We start from the raw sequence: 21,581 nt of genomic DNA on the forward strand, positions 1-21,581 counted from the left end.
CAGAACAGGATGCCAGTCCATCATAGGGCATCCCAAACAGGACTTGAACCTCAGACCCACAGGTAAGAAGGACTTGGCCAAACCCACTGTCCCACTGTGCCCCCGCTCCCTCCTACTCGGGAAATAGTTGAGCAAAAAAAAGTGACACAGCTTTATAGAGAAAGCTGTACAGTGCTACTTGAAAACATGTGTGTCCCTTATTTTTACCACGAAATGGTTATTTAATGAGAATCAGTCTTTTGCTTGTGACATAATAGGTCTGTAATGACCAATTCCATATGCTGCTTTAAATCATATAATTTAAAGGTTTATTTTGATATTTTATGCAAGAATAATTACCAGATGTACTTTATATTGGTATAAGTATTTATGTTCAGTTGAGCAAAAATCTTCATGAATGAAAATTAATGACTATTATTACGAAAAAACTGATGCACTTATGTTATCCAAAGCTCGACCTTCTTTCATCTATTTATAGTTATTTTCATCTATTTATATCTTTGCTGTGGCACCTTGAACATTAAAGTTATTTCATTTCATTATTTTTTTTCCTCTTTTTTTTTGTGTCTCTGGATGACACTTATGTTACTTGTCTGTCTCTCTTACTTTTATACAAACAGAGAAGGTAGTACATGTTTACCATGGACATCAGGGGAGAAAGTGTTTTGAGACAACATGAGACCGCTGGTGTGGGTGACCACCAGGCAGGTGGAGGTGGAGGTGTGTCGCAGTCCGGTTGGGGTGTAGCAAGTTTTCGGATCCTGTAGGTATCAGGGCGCAGGGCTTGATGGCTGTAACCAGAGTCGTTTATTACTCAGACAGGGTACAGTAACACTTGAATATGCTTGATTGGATCAGGAGGTGTTCACTTTGCAGGACAGACCTGCTCAGTCTTAACTGAACAAATTAAAGCTGTTCCTTGTTTTGCTGACTGGACATTTCCTTGTCATAGTAACATGGCTAATGATTTTAGGGTTTTAAAATCAAGTATATTGAGCTGCTCTCCTTTAACACCCCTAAGAGCACTGACAGATAACTAACAATTTGCGACAAGTTTGTGAAACTTACATCTATTTGTTCAAAGTAATAAATCGGGTTCGATCAGCCGAGCGGAAACAAGTGATTAGAATCACTTTGGAATCACTATTCTATTATGATAGGGGGTGCAGTGGCGCAGTGGGTTGAACTACAGTCCTGCTCTCCGGTGGGTCTGGGGTTTGAGTCCTGCTTGGGGTGCCTTGCGATGGACTGGCGTCCCGTCCTGGGTGTGTCCCCTCCCCCTCCGGCCTTACGCCCTGTGTTACCGGGTTCGGCTCCGGTTCCCCTCGACCCCGTATGGGACAAGCGGTTCAGAAAGTGTGTGTGTGTGTGTGTGTGTGTGTGTATTCTATTATGATCTGAATGTTCACTGTAAGGTTTTTTTGGTGCATTTGAGCTACTTTAAACAAAAAATTATGATGCACAGCTACTGCTTACTTAGATGTTACAAAATAGTTACTAGTTACTTAGATGTAACCGTTCAGAGGTGCACTGTTTGCTCAACATTTCTTTTCCCAGTCAAATAATTCTGAAACTCACTTAACACTAATTCAGCAAGTGGAACACAGACGTCTTCACCCGCAAGGGATTCACATAATTTAAACATGTTTTAGAAACCTGAAGGACCCTTCATTAACATGTGTGACTGCAAAACTAAATATAATAGAGAGATGTCACAATCCCAGGTGGTTGAAGGCAAGGTTGAAGGAAAGTTTATTCCAACAGAAAGATTACTTATTGGGACAGGAGTCATCTTTGGACCCATCATTCCTTCCAGAATGTTCTGCAGTAATGAACAGCCAGTGGACTTCAGAGCAAGTGAAGAGATAATTAAATGGGCATTTGTTGCTCCCCTTCATTAATACAGTACCATGGTGTAAATATTTTTAGCAGGGTTATACTGAACATAATGCACCAACTTACTGTATGATTGCAGCCTGTTTATCAGTTACACAGTATTACAGGGTATTTAATTTAATCTGGTCGGAATACAGTATATTCCTGCAAAAATTAAAATTTTTTACAGTGACCTGTTCAACATGAGTACTTTATACAGATTGCAGCAGGAGAGCTGGCAGACTGTTAAACACACAGCAGCTTAAGTAAATATGAGAAAGTCAAGTTCAGGTTCAAGTTCAAGGTTTATTGTCATAAGGACAAGTACCGTGTAGTGCTAAGTCCTGTGGGAAAGCAAACCCGGCTGTGAGAGGATCGTGAAACCTGGGCTTTTTTGTTAAAGAAATAAAGGGACTTTGTGACTCTTATTGGTGTTTAACACAGTCTTCACTTTCAAGTAAATGACATTATGTGAGCAAATATGTGTTGATCTAATAAATGGATATTATCACCAAGGGCAAAAATTATAATTATAGAAATCATAAAAAAATATTTTACACAGCGGGTCAGAAAGGCATCATTTGGATTGTTTACCCCTAATGTTTTCACTACAAGCTGTGTCTTTTAATCTTTACATGTCTATGTTTCTCTTTGTGAGTTCAGTACATCTATCCCTGTGTAAATTAAACTACATTATTAATATAAAAAAACCCTCTTTTTTTCTGTACATGTGTCTCTGCAGGGTGACAAACAACAGTCATGCAGAGTACCATGATTCTCCTCCTGCTCATTCCAGGCCAGTGTTCCCTGCATTAACCTTTGCTGTAAGGTTAAAAAAACACAAGAAAAAAAAGAACAAATCTTACTGATATATGCTTCTTTTTCTAAGTGTATGTCTGTGTTTTCAAAGCCAGGTTTTAAACTGTAGTGACATAGTATCATAGTATGACATTTAAATGCATCTAATGCTTGTGTGTTTTTGTAAATACCAGGACTCTGTACACTGTCCTCATGTTTCACTCATCAATATCACTTTGTGAACATGACTAAGAACTGGACCGAAGCACAGAGTTACTGCAGAGAGAAGTACACTGACCTGGTTACCATTGACAACCCAGAGGAAATGAACAGATTGATTAACAGGGTAAACCTCACTGGTTATACTGGACCAGCATGGATAGGACTGAAGAAGGGAAATTCGTGGAAATGGCAGTGGTCCCTGGAAGAGAGACGTCTCTACAGTGATGGACAGACTGGGTTTTGGAACTGGGACACCAGCGTAGGAGCACCTCACACTGCGGATGGGAATACCAACTGTGTGGGGATGAGACACAATGGGAAATGGAATGATATTGGCTGTGCCTCTAAATCTCCCACAGGATTCTTTGTTTGTTATGATGGTGAGTCGTGAGAAATTTGTTTTCTAAAGCACAAAACATTATTTGGGATCTTTTAAATAGTGTGATTTTCACAACTTTAAAATACTCTCAGAAATATATTTTCTTGGGAGATTTACTTACATACAGTTTATTTCCTGATGGTCCTCATTATACACCACTAATACAGGTAGAAAAGTACATGTTATTACCAGAGCAGTGAGTACTACACAGTGGTGAAGAAAAAGAATTATATTGTATAAATGGGAAAATGACTGTAAGTCGATAAAAAGAGTGTGTGTGTGTAAGACAGAGAGAGTGTGTGTGTTCCACTGAAGTATGGATGAGTGACCCAGTGTAAGTAGTGTATCTTGGAGTGTAAGTCTCCGCAGTGAATAAGGTGTGTGGGCTGATACTGCATATAGAGCTCATTGGAAGTTGCTTTGGAGAAAAGCATCTGCTAAATACACAGACAGAATGTCTACAACCATTTGTCGTGATGATCTGGAGCCTGACCTGGCAACACAGAGTGCAAGGCTGGAGGGGGAGAGGACACACCCCAGACAGGATGTCAGTGTGTACAAGGTACCCCAAGCAGGACTTGAACCCAGACCCAATGTCTGCTAAATAAGTAAATGTAAATTAAACCTGGACTGGATGTCAATCCGTCACAAGGGAGACACACTGTATAAAAAGTATAGTGACCAGTTAACTGGAAACACACAGAGTGTGATGGTGGCCTCTGGAAAAAACATACATGAAACCACGCTGAACAGGCAAACTGCCAACACTGAGCTGGACTCACACCTACATGTCACTGCAGCAGCAGTTTTAAAATGACTGTATACATAGTCTAAAAAAGTTTTAAAGTAATTAAATTAGAAAGAAGTGACTGCCCTGCAGGGGCGTCGTGTCACAGCAGGTTTGGCCAGGTCCTGCGCTGCGGTGGCCTGGGGTGCCATGCGATGGACCGGTGTCCCGTCCTGGGTGTGTCCCCTCCCCTTCCAGCCTTGTGCTCTGTTTTGTCAGGTTAGGCTCTGGTTTGCTGCGACCCTGCTTGGGACAAGCGGTTTCAGTGTGTGTGTGTGTGTGTGTGTGTGTGTGTGTGTGTGTGTGTGTGTGTGTCATAGCCATGAGATGTCTGCAAAATGTATCTTTTAAGCCCTGATTTTAATGTCTTTTTGAAAACCACTGGACTCTTTCCAGGGAGAAAACAAACCAATCAGAGCTACGTCTTCATTAATCAAAGTAATAAGACCTGGTCGGAGGCACAGAGATACTGCAGAGAGAATTATACAGACCTGGTCAGTGTGAGGAACCAGACTGAGAATGATCTCATACACAACATGTTTAGAAGTGGAACCTTTGTGTGGATCGGTCTGTACAAAGACAACTGGCAGTGGTCAGACCAGAGAAACTCCTCATTCCGCTACTGGGCACCAGGAAAACCTGATAATTTTGATGGGAATGAGAAGTGTACTATAGCCTCGATCACACAGACACTCGATGGAACGTGGGATGATCGACAGTGTGGTGAAAATCACCCGTTCATATGTTATGATGGTGAGTTGAGTTTGATCTACACTGCGTGTTCACAGATACACAATTTGCAGCTGTTACATTACATTTCTTTGCTGTTTTGCATCATTTTCAGTCGTTCTGATCTTATGTTTACATACTGAAAACCAAGATATTACAAACAATAGTAGAAATTCATTCTGTAAACAAGCCTGTATTTAGCACTTTCCCTATTTCTGCTAAAAAAGGTGACTTTTCACAAAATCCATCATTTTCACTGACAACAGAGATGGCTGCCTAATGAACTCTGCTTTTTCAATCTATATTTTCTATGTCCATTAACATTTGTACATGTACTAATAAATATTTCAGTTTAATATTGTAAAACAGCAGGGTAGTAGCCTTTTGTGTTATATTAGTTCACGGGCTCCATTTCCAATTAATTATTAAATTAATGAGGAAAGATGTGTTTAAAAATTTAAAAAAAAGGAGAAGAAAAACAGGACGTGCCGCGATAACATATATATGGTGACAGTTCTACACTGAAAAAGAACACACTATAAATTACTCCAGTTCCTAAATTAATGTTTTTTTTTGCTATAGTTGTTCATAATCAGCCTTTATTTCTAGTAATCAGCTTTCATTTCAGTTTTACATCAGCAGTAAAACAGCAGGGCAGTAACCTTTTCTACTGTATTCGTTCATGGCTCAACTTCCACTTATAATAGTGACAATGATGTGTTTAAAAGAAATTATACAGCGATAGAGCTACGCTGAAAAAGAGAATACAGTAGAAATTATTCCAGTCTTCAAATGAATGCTTTTGCTGTAGTTGTTCATAATCAGCCTTCGCTTCCAGATCACCTGATTTTGGTCCAGGAGAACATGACCTGGAATGAAGCCTTGAACTACTGCAGAGAAAACTACACAGACCTGGTGTCTGTCCACAGTAATGAGACTCAGCAGTGGGTGGCGAGGATGGCTGAAAATGCCACCAGTGATCATGTGTGGTTGGGTCTGCGCTTCTCTTGTACTCTGAGCTTCTGGTTCTGGGTCAGTGCAGAACCTGTCTGCTATGACAACTGGTTCCTAGGTAATGGGACTGGAACTGGACACTGTGGGAACACTGGGGCTGTACAATCTGGAGGAGAACATCAGTGGGTCAGTCTGCCTGAGACTCAGAAACTCAACTTCATCTGCTTCCATTGTTAAGGTGATTCAAGGGCTTCTGCTCAGTGCTTCCAACATTATCCACGTATTCCCATGAGGAGAAGAAGAGATTTTAAATGCTCCTCTTTCATTTCTTTCTCCTTCAGGGAATCCGGTGTCTTTCTGCACCAAATCTGCACCGTTCATCTGAGGTCTTCTAAGATTCAGTGGAATGCTTTGACACGTAATTAACTTTGTAAGTTGCTTTGGAGAAAAGCATCAGCTAAATGAATAACTGTAAATGTAATTTGAAAACTGAGATCATGATTTTGTTTTTTTCTACAATTATTTTGCATGTTTCCGTATGGATGTAACTGAAAATATTTGAGACAATTTATTCAAGAGGATATTTTAATGTAGGATTTGTATGGATAAAATTACAGTTGGTGGAGGTTTTTTTCATAATTATTCTGTACCAGTACTATGTATTAAAGGTCCTTTCTCATATAGCATAAGAAGTGTGTGTTAAGAAAATTCTGCCTTTGCCTTTGATAGACAACATATTGTTAATATTTTGAGTATGTTAATCTGCTGTCTGTTTTTAGCTGTAATCCAGCATTTTGCAATGAGAAAAAAAATCACAGATTAAATGAAAAATCAGAGTGAATCTCACTCAGTATCGTTAATCGCTTAGCACTCAGGATCCTTTCAGTCCGGTGCCTATCCCAGAAGTGCAGGGTCCCGTCTGGACAGGACAAACATCCTTCGCACGGTAGCAAACCCCCCACACACACAGAAAAAGAACATATACTTGAGTGTGTCTGAACAGCCAAAGTGGTGTAAGATGCTATCTCAGGGTAAAACTGAACATTAAAAAAATAAACAGCGTAGCCAGTGTTGAAATGATTTGTTTGCACTAACTTTGCACACATAAAATACAAATAAAACAATTAAAACAAAGATTGTTGGCCTGCAGAAGAAATGACATTTTATTGGAGAATTGCCTAAAACATGTACTGTCAGTTACAGTATGTCCTAAACATTTATTTCCCAGTTTTCTGGGAAAGAATTTTTTTAAAAAAAATCATTAAATTCACCAAAAAAAGAGATCATCTTTAGAAGAAACAACAAGTAAAAGTGAGTGGAGGGATGTTCTGGCACTTTAAGGAATTCTAGTGTGTTCATTTAACTACAAGAAATTTTATACACAAAAATAATATGAACATAGACATCAGTACATACAAAAACAACAAAACAATCTATTTCGATGTGTTACTAATTACAATATTCAGATGCATTTAAAGATACCTTTAAATATTTTACAGATGTCTTTAAAAACATTACTCAGGTTTTCAAAATATGTCTTACAACATACCTCAGGTAAAACTGTACTTTGTCCATTGAAGTTATATTTAAATGTATTCATTTAGCAGACACTTTTCTCGAAAGTGACATACATCTCAAAGAATAATATAAAGAGTGCATTACATCAAGATGAGGAGCGATTTGGGTGCAGACACAAGATTCTTCAGTCAGTTTGTCACACTCCACCATGTGAACCGGTACACATCACATGAATAGCTGAACAAAGTCTTGCCATTATGAAAAAAAAAAAAAAAAAAAAAACACTTATTAAAAATTATTACATGTAACAAGCATGTATATGTTTATCAAGCACTTATGAGGCTGGGGTAAAGCATGAAAGATGTGAGTTTTGAGAACCCCCTTAAATGTATGGAAGGGTCTTAAATTATTAATTTAAATCATTTTAAAATAATAATAAAAAAAAAAACATTCCACTGAGGTTACAAGTTTCATCTTAACTTTTAAGAACACTTATAAACCAAAAGTATTGATATCAGGCAGAGAAAGACGCTTTCCTGTTGACCGGGGGACTCCTAAATGCAGTGCACTGATGTCTCTTATGACATTGGAATTCATTAGGTGAGTTCCAGCTGTGAGTTGTGGGCTTCTCAGGACACCTGAGGGCCCTGTGAACATCCCTGGCATGTTGAGAAGGTCTCCCGGTCTACTTCTCAGAAGGTCCTGCTGTACAGCAGCAAGGGTGGCAGTTTTGGGCATGAACTGAGGAGCGGATGAGGTATAGTCCAAAGCTTCCTCCACTAGAAGAAAGAGGCACATACACCTGTTTTTAGTGCTGACCCTCACACTGACACAAGGAAATTTTCATGGTGGAAGGAAGCGTAGCACACCTGAAGCGAGATACATAAAAGGCACGCGAAACATATGGGAAATAAAGAATATTGAAAGTAAAATTCAGTGCTACTTGAAATTATGCGAACCCTGTAGGGATGGTCAGTACTCCTGAATAAAATATTAAACTTATAAAGTCTAAATCTTACCACTTCATGGAAAAACTAAGGGACACCAGGGCTTCACATAATTCCAAGCAACATTGTATGGAGCACATCTAACACACAGACTATGCAAGGTATCCTCAGAAATATTTAAAATATGGGAAAGACACAGAAAGAAAAGGCCACATAAAGCAATAGGAGGAATGAGATTACACTGGATACGGGAGAACAGAGAACACAACGAGCATCACCAAAAAACACACAGCAAAATATTAAAAATTTCAAAAAGTTACACATACGTGAAAAGTGGGGCACATTCCTCAGCTCTTTGGTGGAAAAAAAGAGGAATAAACAGCAGTTAGCTTTTGTATTAGTACAAAAGACAGAAGAAATGTTCCACATCCTGAGAAGATGGTTGATGTTCTTCAGAAATAAGATTAAATGGTCTGCAAGGGCCTGTTGGTGAATACGAAACTGATCTGGTCAGAATCAATGAAAGATTGAATGAATAAATAAATTATATTCGAATGCCAAGATCAATTTGCAGTGTAAGATCATACCGTTTTCTGTATTTCACAAATATTTCAGTTTTTAAGCAAAAAAGTAAATAAAAAGTGGCACCATAACACATTTTTCCCAGGTACTTCCTTCCTCACGGACTGTCCCGCATATTTGCTCTATTCCATCATCGGTGCTTGATTAAAATTATTATACAATAAGAAATGTGTTGTTATTGTGGCAAAATTAGTCCAAAATAAAGAGCAGCTGGGGCCCCCCAAGAAAAGGTCGGGCAACCACTACACCACTGAGAAAGGAACCAGTTCAAGACAACACAACACAAGAACAATAATAATAATTAGAAGGATCAACATATAAACCCAATATCTGCAAATCGCTCAAACCATGTCTGAACACATTAACAGATACAAGGTGACTAGCTATATCCACAGGGCACTATGCAAGCACCTTGGTGTCCAACTCAGTGTGAAGTACTACGAGATTAAGCCAAAGAAGATTCATCAAAGTAAATATCATAAATTTTACCATTACTTGGGATTTGCTGATAGTCACAGATAGTACACTATCAAGGAACTGTACTGAGTCAGTGCTGCACAAGAAGACAGAGACCTGCCTATTGGTCGATAAAGCAATTTCAGATTTTATTATTATTATTATTATTATTATTATTAACTGTCCTACTCGCAGATAAAATATATCCTTATTATATTCTACTTTCAAAGTAAATGATGTTCACGTTATATATTTTCCCTTTACTTAAACTAATAAGCAGAACAATAGAAAAAAAGCACTTTACCATGTTTTGTGATAAAAATAAAGTGAGACTCACGAGACCCTGTTGAGGGCATAGCAGTGGAACGAGGCAAGGACCTGGAGAAGGAGACTGGGTCTGCTGTTTTCTGTATGGTTGAACTAACAAATGTGGAATGGGATGTGTAAGACAGAGGGAACTTTGATCTTGGATTTGAAGTAGTAGAACTTCTGAAAACAGAACTGGACACAAAAGAAGGTCCTGCTGGATTCTTGTTCATAGAACTTTCACGTGTAGAACTTGTTGGTGAGAAAGACTCTGTAGGATTGTTGGCTGTGAACCTTCCAGGTGATCCAGAAGGATAAGTGGGTTGAGTTGGATTCTGGGGCACAAACCCAGTAGGACTGGTATTACACTGAATCAAAGGTTCTGGTTCTTTGTAGGCTGTGGAACATGGAGAAGAAGACGAAGAAACTAAGACAGAACTGGGCAGATCTGACTTGTCGCATGTTTGGGGAGAGCGTGGCTGAGGCTGAGGTTTCTTTACATCGCAGCACTTGGAATTCAATTCCTGTGTAGAATCTGAAAAACAAATAAAGGACCATGAATAAACTAGAGCTTCACATCAGTATCAACAGGGAATGGGTTCAGCAAGCTAAACAAGTATTTAATGGACTTCCTTACCTTGACTTTTCTGCTGTCTTCTTTCCTCTGTGAAAAAAAAGAATTTCAGCAAATGGGTAAATTATGCAAATATTCTGCTTGTCATGACCTTGATAAATTATAATTATCAGTATCATAATATCCTATTTTGGTAGCAGTTTGTTTCATGCAAGGTTTTATACAAGAACTAAAGTTTTAATGTGTTTTAGACTAGGAGTAAGGCCTTACCTTATGAGGACTGTTCCAAAGACTAGTTTGAAAAATAACTGCAAAATGTTACTCACTGAGCTCTTTAAGACTCAGTCTTTCTCTCCTGAGCTTGTCCTCCAGTTTAACCACATCTTTTTTCAATAACTCTTTTGGTTTGGTCGCTTGATTAGGCTTGTTGGATGTGTCCTCCTCCGCACTGGATGGGAACTGGGTTGGGGAGCTCTACAGCAGGACAGAGGACACAATGTCTTCATGTGCATTTCTCTTAGTTTTTTAAACAAACACTGACAGCTTGAGTGATGGGCACAAGTGGGTAAGACATTGTAAGAAATGCAGGTGCTCTTTTTTAAGAAAGAAATTGTTTGGATTAGCAGTTTTTTTTTTTTTCTTGAAATTGTGAATTTTGTATGTTTTAATTCACAGTTGTGTAATCTCACAACAGTTCATTCACAAACACAGCTCCAGTCCTATTCTCAGCACGCACTTGCGTGGGGCTCACAAAGTCCTCCCCAAGTGGAAGCTGCTCCAACTCTGAATTTCTCCTCCTCAGCTCAGCAATTTCCTGCTCCAGCTTCTGAATGTGCTCCTCAATCTGATTCTCAGCCTCAGCCCTCCTCATATCCCTCTGCTGTTCACTGATCTCTGTAGGGAAACAAAACAGTTGAACCAGGTGTTAATCTGAGTACTTAACTGACCTGTGGTGCAGCAAATAGCACACTGCTTACAAGAACATTGAGTAGCTCCCTTAACCAGAAATACTGAGTAGCTCCTTAACCCAACAGCATTGAATAGCTACCTATCCTAACTACATTGAGTAGCTCCCTAAGCCAAAAACATTGAGTAGCTCCCTAACACAGCAACATCGAGTAGCTCCCTATCCTAACTACATTGAGTAGCTCCTTAACCCAACAACGTCGAGCAGCTCCTTAACCCAATAAAACTGAGTAGCTCCCTAACCCAACAACACTGAGTAGTTCCTTAACCCAACAACACTGAGTAGTTCCTTAACCCAAAACAGGACACTAGAGTACTTTTGGAGACAGATTTTGCAATAGTCACACAGATATTGTAGATAAGAATAAATAGAAGATAAATATGTAAAATTTATGTATTAGGAAATAATTTACACTCATTGAGCAAACTGAGAAGTTCATGTATCAATATGCATCGTTATGAATGAACATGTGTCATTCTGTACAGCACAGAATTAAGCAGGAGTTTCTTTGGCAAGGTTTTTTCTTACTTCACATCATACTTCTGACATGAGTAAAACATTAGTGCTCCATATACCATACATCCAAGATAATGTCCTCCATACAACAAACTTGTCAGAGAGCGTTGTGTCCGAACTATGCATACAAAGGACTGCCACTGAAAGAACCCACAGCCGAAGTTATGCATCTCTTTGGCGTTCCCACGTACGAAAGGTAAAGTGCAAAAGTTCTTGGTTCTGGCTCCGTTGTGGTGGAATGACCTCCCCTTCTCACTCAAAACTGCTGAATCTCTGTCCAGATTTAAAAAGGGTCTGAAAACCCTCCTCTTCCAGACTCACTTTGCCCATGATCTCTTAAGTTCATATAAGGTGTAAATGTTCATGCCCTATAACTTTAAGATCATGCCCGGATAAACCTTTACACAGCTACTTCTGCAATGTAACATAAATGTTCATTTCTGTATATACATATATATATAATATATTACAAGAAAGGTGATTTGGAATCATGGATATTGAGATAATGTCTTATGTAGCTACTTGTCTGATGAGCATTGGTTCATAAGGTGGAAACAAACTGACTGTACTAGAATCACACGTCTGCATCTAAGTGTCTCTTTCTGTTAATGTAATGAACACACTGTATTTTCTATGACATGTACGTCGTTCTGGAGAAAAGTGTCTGATAAATTAATAAATGTAAATGTAAAGTAATCTCACGCTTTTCGTATTCTTTTTCCAGCTGTTGAGCGAGGTCATTTTGGTTGATCTTCTTCAGGATCAGAAGAGTCACTCTGAGGGCCTCCTCTCTTCCAAAGCTCACCACCATCTTTTCAACCACATCGGTCACCCCCTTGTCCTCCAACTGACCCTTCGGAATGCGGCCTAGACCTTCAGCGACGCCCTGCTGCAAGTACATCTTGAAGCGCTTCAGATCATCTCGTTCCAGATCATCCAGAGCAGAGAAAAGCAAGGAGTGAATGTCTGCCATGTTGAGTCAGTGCTTCTGGAGGAGTTACTGCAAAAACAAGAAGCAGAGCACCGAGTTTCAAGTGAGATCCACTTTTTGTAACAACAGGGAGAGAAGCAGGAAGTTTCTCCTTTCTGAGTTTTGGGCGGAGCTTGCAGACTTCTTCACATCCATTAAGCTTTCACTAAGTTGTGTGCTTTTTTCTTAGCCTACCGATTTATATTTCCTGATAAGCCTGCCAAGTCGGTGCCACTTTCAGCACTCCACCTTTTCACTATAAATCTGTAAGACCATTCAGATGGCTGGTTAATATATACACATATATACACACACACACACACATTTTCTGAACCGCTTGTCCCATACGGGGTGGCGGGGAACTGGAGCCTAACCCAGCAACACAGGGCGTAAGGCCGGAAGGGGAGGGGACACACCCAGGACGGGACGCCAGTCCGTCGCAAGGCACCCCAAGCGGGACTCGAATCCCAGACCCACCGGAGAGCAGGACCCGGTCCAACCCACTGCGCCACCGCACCCCCCCCATTGGCTGGTTAATAATTTAATTATATTGTTTTATTGGAAGCAATTCTCTGCCAGTAATGCTTCCAGCTCTTGACCTGATCACAGACCTGAAGTGATTTTGATTCCCTGCACATGAAATGCACACAATTAGTTATAGCGTACCACTCCCTGCAGGAACAGCATGAAAAAAGGATTTCATTAACTATAGTACACACACACACACACACACACTTTCAGAACCGCTTGTCCCATACGGGGTCACGGGGAACCGGAGCCTACCCGGCAACACAGGGCGTAAGGCTGGAGAGAGGTAGGGGACACACCCAGGACGGGACGCCAGTCCGTCGCAAGGCACCCCAAGCGGGACTTGAACCCCAGACCCACCGGAGAGCAGGACTGCGGTCCAATCCACTGCGCCACCGCGCCCCTCCTAATTATAGTATTAATTTAAAAAAAAAAATGCTCGTGGTGTGTCAATCAGTCAATGGTTTTTTTATCAAATGCACAACAATACAGCACAGCAGTGGTTCCTGGCAATGAAATGTCTTTTTCTGCAAGCTTGGTGGGGAGGGGGGTGATAAAAAAGTAACAACATGCATTAAGATTACAAAAAAATTAAAAACATTTGTAAAGTGGAACATAGTAGGAATTATGTAACACTAATAAATATTAAGTAAAACTATTTAACAAAAAGAGGGGGCACAGTGGTGTGTTGACACAGCTAGTTTGACCAGGTCCTGCTCTTCGGTGAGTCTGGGGTTCAAATCCTGCTTGGGGTGCCTTCTGATGGACTGGTGTCCTGTCCTGGGTGTGTCCCCTCTCTCTTCAACCTTATGCCCTGTGTGTTGCTGGGTTAGGCTCTGGCTTGCCATGACCCTGCTTGGGACAAGTGGTTTTAGGCTGTGTGTATGTGTATATATATATATAATATATATACATGTAAGATCCAGGTATCTTTGTGAAGAGCTATAATGTCTAATAATCTACCAAATTATCATCCCATAAAGGACATATAGAATGAAAGTAGAAGTTGAATTCATTTCCTGAATGGCATGTTGAAATGAAATGAGTGATTTTTCATGTATTTAAATAATACAATCCATGATTCCGCCAAAGGATATAGCCTCTCACTAAATATGGCAGTAGTGCATCCTCCTGACACCAACTGCCCAGCAGACGTGCTTTTGTGTGTGGTGTCCCGTGAAGTATGACTCTGTCTGTCTGTCTGTCTGTCTGTGTGTGTGTGTGTGTGTGTGTGTGTGTGTGTGTGTGTGTGTGTGTGTGTGTGTGTGTGTGTGGCTACCCTCAAATTGGCTGGTGACCAGTTCACCGTGTACCCTTCCTAGCCCAACCCCGCTGATTCGAGGATATCCAAATTCCCAGTTGTTTTAGTATCTGCATAACAAGTTTCCCACTATCCTGGGTGGCATGGTGGCACAGTGAGTAGCATTGCTGTCTCACAGCATCTGGCTGGTGTGAGAGGACATGGGTTTGATCCCTGCTTTGTCTGTGGGGAGTTTGCATGTTCTCTTGATGTCTGTGTGGGTATCCTCTGGGTGCTCTGGTTTCCTCCCACAGTCCAAAGACATGCTGTTCAGGTTCACCCACTGTGTCTGAGTGACAGAGCAAGTGTGTTCCATTGATGTATGGGTGAGTGACCCATTGTAAGTAGTCTATCTAGCAGTGTAAGTCAGTATGGTGAATAAGGTGTGTGGACTGATAACACTACATAGAGTTGGAAGATGCTTTAGAGAAAAGCATCTGTTAAATAAATAAATGTAAATATGAAGATTGGATGTGCTCTGCTTTTGTGGTTTACAGGCCTCTGCAACAAGACTATGTTTGGAGTGCTGTGAAATGGCTAAATGACAGGCCAATGATTCATCCAACTATCACAACCACATTTAAATATGCTATCAGCAATGTCACAATAATGCTGTATAACTGTCCCAAGCCTTCAAATACGTATCACAAACTTTGACCAGATAGTTTCTTCTACAGGATAATCAAAATGTAGCTGGAAATTGCCCACTGGTGCAGTCCACAGCCACTTATCCACTCATTCTCAGATGTTGGATCCTGTTATTTCACTCCTTCTCTTATCACTTCCCTTCATACAAGGACGAGATGAATGGAGAAATGGTTCCGAATGTCAATATAACATTTAACACTTTAAACTCCTGCCTATAAAAACAACTTCATCATGGATCTCAATATAAGGACCAAAAATTTTCCAAAAATTTGAACGCATTTTTCTCCAATTATGTTCTTTGTTCAACAAAATGAAAATGTTGATAAAGAAGAAGAAAAAAAACTGCAGCTCCCCACTTAACTTATATGTAGCTAAAACCTTTGTACAAGCTGACTGAGAATGGTAGCTGGACTATGGTAATAATTACCCACTATGATAATTTTTCATCTAATTACAAAACAATTAGAGCTCTTTTATTAACCATCCTCATTATTAAGTCACCCTTTCATAAATCTCACAACAACCACACACACTGAAACCACTTATCCAAAGCAGGGTTGCAGCAAGCCAGAGCCTAACCTGGTAACACAGGACCTAAGGCTGGAGGAGGAGGGGACACACCCAGGACAGGACAGGACAGGACACAACACCAGCCCATCAGAAGGCACCCCAAGCAGGACTCAAACCCCAGACCCACCAGAGAGCAAGCACAGGTCAAACCCACTGCACCACTGCATCCTCTCTCCACACAACCACCCTCCCAATAAAATTATCTTGGAACAACAAATATTCTATGCTGATAATTAATGAGAATCATTCTGTTTTGCAAATTAACTAAGCAACTGCATATATTCTATACTACTAAAAGTGTTCAATACATATGTACACACACACACACACACACACACATTTTCCAAACCGCTTGTTCCATACGGGGTTGCAGGGAACCGGAGCCTACCCCGGCAACACAGGGCGTAAGGCCGGAGGGGGAGGAGACACACCCAGGGCGGGACGCCAGTCCACCGCAAGGCACCCCAAGCGGGACTCGAACCCCAGACCCACCGGAGAGCAGGACCCGGTCCAGCCCACTGTGCCACCACGCCCCCCATATGAATTCAATATAATTAAAATGATTAATATACACACACACATCTTCAGAGCCGCCTGTCCCTTACGGGGTCACGGGGAACCGGAGCCTACCCGGCAACACAGGGCGTAAGGCCGGAGGGGGAAGGGACACACCCAGGACGGGACGCCAGTCCGTCGCAAGGTACCCCAAGCGGGACTCGAACCCCAGACCCACCGGACAGCAGGACTGTGGTCCAACCCACTGTGCCACCACGCCCCCCATATGAATTCAATATAATTAAAATGATTAATATATATAAATAAAATATTAAATATACAGAAGCAAGACAAAAAGTCTTTCTTCACAAGACAGGTGCAAACAATCTCCATCAAGCCATCCTGAAATCTTTAGGCTCTGCTGCTATAATGTAAACAATGTAAACAAACCAATTACTCAGTTCATGGAGTTGCTTCTTTGTCTTTTACCATCCCCCCAATGCAACGCATCCAATAAACAGCCTCATTACTGCAGCTATGCCGGATCAGCTATGCTTTTAAATTCCGGACACACCCAGAAAAAAAAAAAGAAAAAAATAGGAAAGACTACAAACGAGCTCAGACAAACATGCTACCCCATGGACACACAGTGGAAGCCTTTCAGCTGTGTTAGGTGGGCGGGGCCTCAACGATGTCATGCTGCTGAAGTGAAACTTGAAGATACTCGGAGCAAAACAAACGCTTCCTGTGTTGCTTGATCGGCAATCTGTTTGAACAGAGTAGCCAGAGGCTGTGGGACCACTTACCAAGGGGTGAGCACTTTAAATCCTCCCAGATGACCTCATCTACTTAGTTAATGATAGTTGAACTCTGTAGCTAATATGTAACTACTTACTCACTGATACACCGCGTATACCTCGGTTATTCAAGCATTTCATAAATATTTTTACTATTTGCCAAAACAAAAGTGGCATGTAGATCACTTCCTATTGTGCACAGAGGGCCCTGTTTAAATAATTCAGGGTTGAAATGAACCAGTTTGTGTTTTGGTTCTTGATTTTTGAAGGCAATTCAGAATGAGTACGTTGGTTCTGGGATTCTGATACCCCCCCCCCACCCCGATATCGCCTTTCTGAGGCTAAATAAAAAGTCTTCTTACTGTCTTTAGTAAGACTGCTAATGGGGACATATTTTTAAGTCCTAGGGATGTTGGGAAAACTCCTTTTTCCAAACAGTGGAGTTGTCACAATATGTATTTTGTGAGTTGGAAAATGAGGGGGGGGTTTATTTTCATAAATCTTTCAGCAGTGGTGTATGTATAGTTATGAGGTGCTGGTAGCGTAGTGGTTAGTACTGCCTTTAGACCCAAAGGTTGCAGGTTGAATCCCCACCTCTGGCTGTCGTATCCTTGAGCAAGGTACTTACCCTGAATTGCTCCAATAACGTTATCCAGCCGTATAATGGGTAAAAAATTGTAAGTACCTTGACATTGTTAGTTGGTTTGGAGAAAAGCATCAGCTAAATGAATAATGTAATGTAAAATGTAGTACACATGTTCCAGACTTGATAACCTGAACTCAACACTAACACGGTACCAACAGAATTAAACTTGCTGTATTTGCTGATACTGTTTTGGAAAAGTAATTAACATTTACAGTCCTGCTTATGGTTAGTCCTACAGTAGCCCCTTTGAGGACACATTCTCTTCTTCCACTGAGCCACTGTATTTGGATGACTGAAGTATTTTGGTGATCTTAAAGCTCAAATTATTGCCATATGGTAAAGACTGTCAGAAATGTCTCATGCGGGAAGTTCATGGCTGCGATCTTTCCCTAGGGGTGTTCCATGATAGATTCTTGTATATTTTGGAAATGACTTGACATCTATTTATTAATATAGGGAAACAACCTCTTGCACATAATCCTGAAGAATGACCACCATATATGACTTTATGTCTGAAGAACAGTACTATTGCTCCATATGCCTGGATGTGTTCACCTCTCCCGTCTCCCTCTCATGCGGCCACAACTTCTGTATGTCCTGCATTGAATGCTACTGGGGCAGCAGTGACCTTTGCCAGTGCCCACTGTGCATGCAGGTCTTTAAAAACAGACCGGAACTCCGTGTAAATACTTTTATTGCTGAAATGACTGAGAACTTCAAGACCATGGGTATCATGTGTTTGGCGGGACCTGGGGAGGTGACCTGTGACATATGCACAAGAAGGAAGGTCAAGGCCATGAAGTCCTGCTTAGTGTGTCTCACCTCGTACTGCGAGACCCACCTGGAGCCTCACAAAAGGGTGGTAACCCTGAAGGGGCACAAGCTCATTGACCCTGTGAATGACCTGGAAGACAGGATGTGTAGAAAACATGAGAGACCCTTGGAGCTGTTCTGCAGAAAGGACCAGACATGTATCTGTATGCTATGCAGTCTAATGGACCACAATGGACACAACACATTGCCAGGGGAGAAAGAGTGGAAAGAGAGAAAGGTGAGCAATGGAAATACCAGGCCAGGGGTCAGCATATTGTAGGGTGGTGGTTACAGCCTTAATCCAAAGGCTGCTGTTTCAGGTAACACTCCTTTTATGGTACCTAACTGGTAAATGATTGTTAGTTGCTTAGTGTAAAGGCATCAGCTAAAAAGTAATATTCTATATTTCAGTTATTAGTTGTTTTGAAAAGTGATTTGCTGAAGAAATTGTTTTATTCTTTCTAGTTTGAGCTCGAAAAGACTGAAGCAGAAGTTCAGCAGATGATCCAAAACAGAAAAAATAAAGTGATTTTAATAAAAGAATCAATCCAGCTTAGCAAGGTGAGTTTTCATCAACAGGTGTTTTTTGACCCTTTAGTCTGGTCTGTATGCAACTCATTGTGAGAAGTGTGTATTTACTGTTCTTCTTGCTTCCAAGACCAACACAGACAAGGAGATCGAGAACACTGTGCACGTGTTCACTGATTTGGTCTTCTCCATCAAGAAAAGCCAGGCAGATCTTATTGAGGTGCTGGAGGAGAAGCAAAGAGCAATGGAGAAAAGGGCTGAAGGGGTTGTTGAGGAGCTGGAGCGGGAGATAGCTGAGCTTGAGAAGAAAAATGCTGAGTTGGAGCAGCTCTCTAACACTGATGACCACATCCACTTCCTACAGGTCACTGACCTCTACTAGTCATTGTTGGTCAGCAGGAATTGAATTTCCACAAGTGCCAATAGACAGTTCTTCATGGTCAAGGATCTCTTTTGTGTTCTGCTGCAGAGTTTCCCATCTCTGTCCACCCTTCCACACACTAAGGACTGGTCTGAGGTCATGGTCCACACCGACATGTGTGTGGGTAGCAAACTGGAGGCTTACAATCTGCTGGGAGAGACCATCAACAAAGCTATTGATGAGCAATTGGAGACTGGTGTGTATCAGGGTTCAAAGGTTTGTAGGAAATGTAACATCCATATAACTCCCACATTCAGTGTTAATAAATCTGTATTTTAATAAATTTTCTGTAAAAAGACACCATACTAACAAGTTTTTTTTTTTTTTTTTTGTCATCTCAGAATTTCAAAGAATACAGAAGTATGCAGGTTGGTAGCGAAATATCTGCTGAAATATTTATCAGTCAGAAGTGTCTCTTGTTGCCAGATTTAAAAAAAAAAAAAAAAAAATTATTTTTTCCAGTTGAAGTGACACTTGACCCCAACACCTCACACCCAGCTCTTATTGTCTCAGAGGATGGGAAGCAGGTGAGTGATGGGACCACAGAACTGTGCGTCCCCAACAACCCAGAGAGGTTTGACTCCTGTCTGTGTGTCCTGGGTACGAAGGGCTTTGCATGTGGACGCCATTACTGGGAAGTGTTTGTAGGCGGAAAGACAAACTGGGACATTGGAGTGGTCAGAGGATCCATCAATCGGAAGGGCGAGCTCATTGCGTTCCCTGAAAACGGCTTCTGGACAATTTGGCTCAGAAATGGGAAAGAGTTGTCTGCCAACTGCTCACCCCCTGTTGTCCTCGAACTGACAGAGAAGCCCCTGAAGGTTGGAATCTATGTGGATTATGAGGAGGGTCAGGTCTCCTTCTACGATGTATCTAAAAAGTGTTGCATCTGCACGTTCACCAACTATACCTTCACCGAGAAACTCTATCCAATCTTTAGTCCCTGTCTCAATACTTCCCCTGAAAATACCGGCCCTCTCATTATCACCCCCATCATCAAAATATAGTGAATCCTATCATAAAAATTGTGTGTGTAGTTATTTATAAATGCACTGTCAGCATCTATTTGTTTATAAGTGTGTGTGTCTACATGATGTTCCTGTCTAGTGCTTCTCATTTCTCTTGCTCAAACTTTTTTCCTTCCGACATGAAATGTTAATTTTTCCTCATTTTTGTAACTGTAGAAACAGAACAGTATTTTCTTTTTCAGTGTAATTTACATGTTGACTCAGGATAATTACAAAATGATGCATGAAACACGTTGTTCTGGTCTAAATTATCTTTGCAGTAAATTGGTGGCTACCTCTCTAGTCCTTTGTATTGGACTCCTGTGATTGATTGATTGAAAAGACACTTGGGTTCTGTGCATCTGTGACTCCTATCATAGCATCATCAGCATCCTAAGCCATCTAAGTGTACCAAGACCAGAGGTTCATTCTCCTGCTTCCTCCCACGTTAATACCGTGTTGACCGCTTTCAGTAACGGTGAGGTAAAATTCAAGACTGCAGCCATGTGGCTATTTATTCTTGACTGATATGTACTGTGGTAAATATGGTGCAAGAGGCAGAGATCACTGACTGGGTATTTGACAGATTCAGTCAGGAGAACAGGCCAGGGATGTTTGAAACCCTCCCTGCGTTCACATAGACCTCCAGGGGTCGAGTCTGATTCTTCTGCTCTGAACCTGAGACTCTGAGTACTGGGACGCACCTCATCAGTGTTTTATGACCCAGGAAAACACTCCCAGCCCTTGAGAGGGAGGGTTTCGGACACAATTTCCGTATGACTTTGACTGAAAGACACCGAGGACCTACACGTTCTCCCTGGAAGGTCAGATCAGTCGAAGACGAAGAACGCCTCTTCTGGTAGGGCAACATTTTTCTCTGAATTTGAGAACTGCTCAGATGAAGGGGGGCTGCAAGGGTTAACGGGATTTTCGCGTTGATCTTCGAGTTGCTTTGCTTTCTTCCGTTGTAGTACAGAACATGTTTAACTTGGCACGGTGTACTTTGGACTCCAGTGCTCTTAGATTGTGGTTGCAGCGATAAGAGCTGAAGACGAGCGGGTGTTCATTTCCGTGAGCCGTTTTCACACATTTTAAACCATTACATTGTCAATTTGTTACCTGAGTGTATCTGTAATCGCCATGATGTGTTACAAAATATGCAAAACGTTCTGGGCTTTAGGTTATTCACAATGATACAATGTCGCATAATAAATGTCTTTCCAAATAACTGTGCGTTTCATGCTGATC

General features: G+C 41.1%; 3 protein-coding genes across 3 annotated transcripts; 2 read left to right on the forward strand and 1 right to left on the reverse strand.

The window, feature by feature from the left end:
• The first annotated feature begins 2,917 nt into the window (after positions 1-2,917).
• On the forward strand, positions 2,918-6,141 carry LOC108933040 (macrophage mannose receptor 1-like). Its single transcript, XM_029256442.1, has 4 exons — positions 2,918-3,275; positions 4,458-4,814; positions 5,629-5,982; positions 6,086-6,141. Exons 1-3 carry the CDS (start codon positions 2,918-2,920, stop codon positions 5,979-5,981), a joined length of 1,068 nt encoding a protein of 355 aa, XP_029112275.1. The 3' UTR covers position 5,982; positions 6,086-6,141.
• A 1,613-nt stretch (positions 6,142-7,754) lies between these two features.
• Positions 7,755-12,643, reverse strand: LOC114911928 (uncharacterized). The gene is made up of 6 exons (XM_029256443.1): positions 12,313-12,643; positions 10,864-11,021; positions 10,454-10,601; positions 10,191-10,217; positions 9,921-10,088; positions 7,755-8,041 (listed from the first exon to the last, which is right to left on the reverse strand). Exons 1-6 carry the CDS (start codon positions 12,581-12,583, stop codon positions 7,755-7,757), a joined length of 1,059 nt encoding a protein of 352 aa, XP_029112276.1. The 5' UTR covers positions 12,584-12,643.
• A 4,207-nt stretch (positions 12,644-16,850) lies between these two features.
• Positions 16,851-21,581, forward strand: LOC108933038 (E3 ubiquitin-protein ligase TRIM39-like). Its single transcript, XM_029255977.1, has 7 exons — positions 16,851-16,933; positions 18,021-18,615; positions 18,843-18,938; positions 19,036-19,269; positions 19,375-19,522; positions 19,668-19,694; positions 19,789-21,581. Exons 2-7 carry the CDS (start codon positions 18,052-18,054, stop codon positions 20,331-20,333), a joined length of 1,614 nt encoding a protein of 537 aa, XP_029111810.1. The 5' UTR covers positions 16,851-16,933; positions 18,021-18,051; the 3' UTR covers positions 20,334-21,581.

Source organism: Scleropages formosus, chromosome 11 (assembly GCF_900964775.1).
Source record: "Scleropages formosus chromosome 11, fSclFor1.1, whole genome shotgun sequence".
Taxonomy (NCBI): domain Eukaryota; kingdom Metazoa; phylum Chordata; class Actinopteri; order Osteoglossiformes; family Osteoglossidae; genus Scleropages; species Scleropages formosus.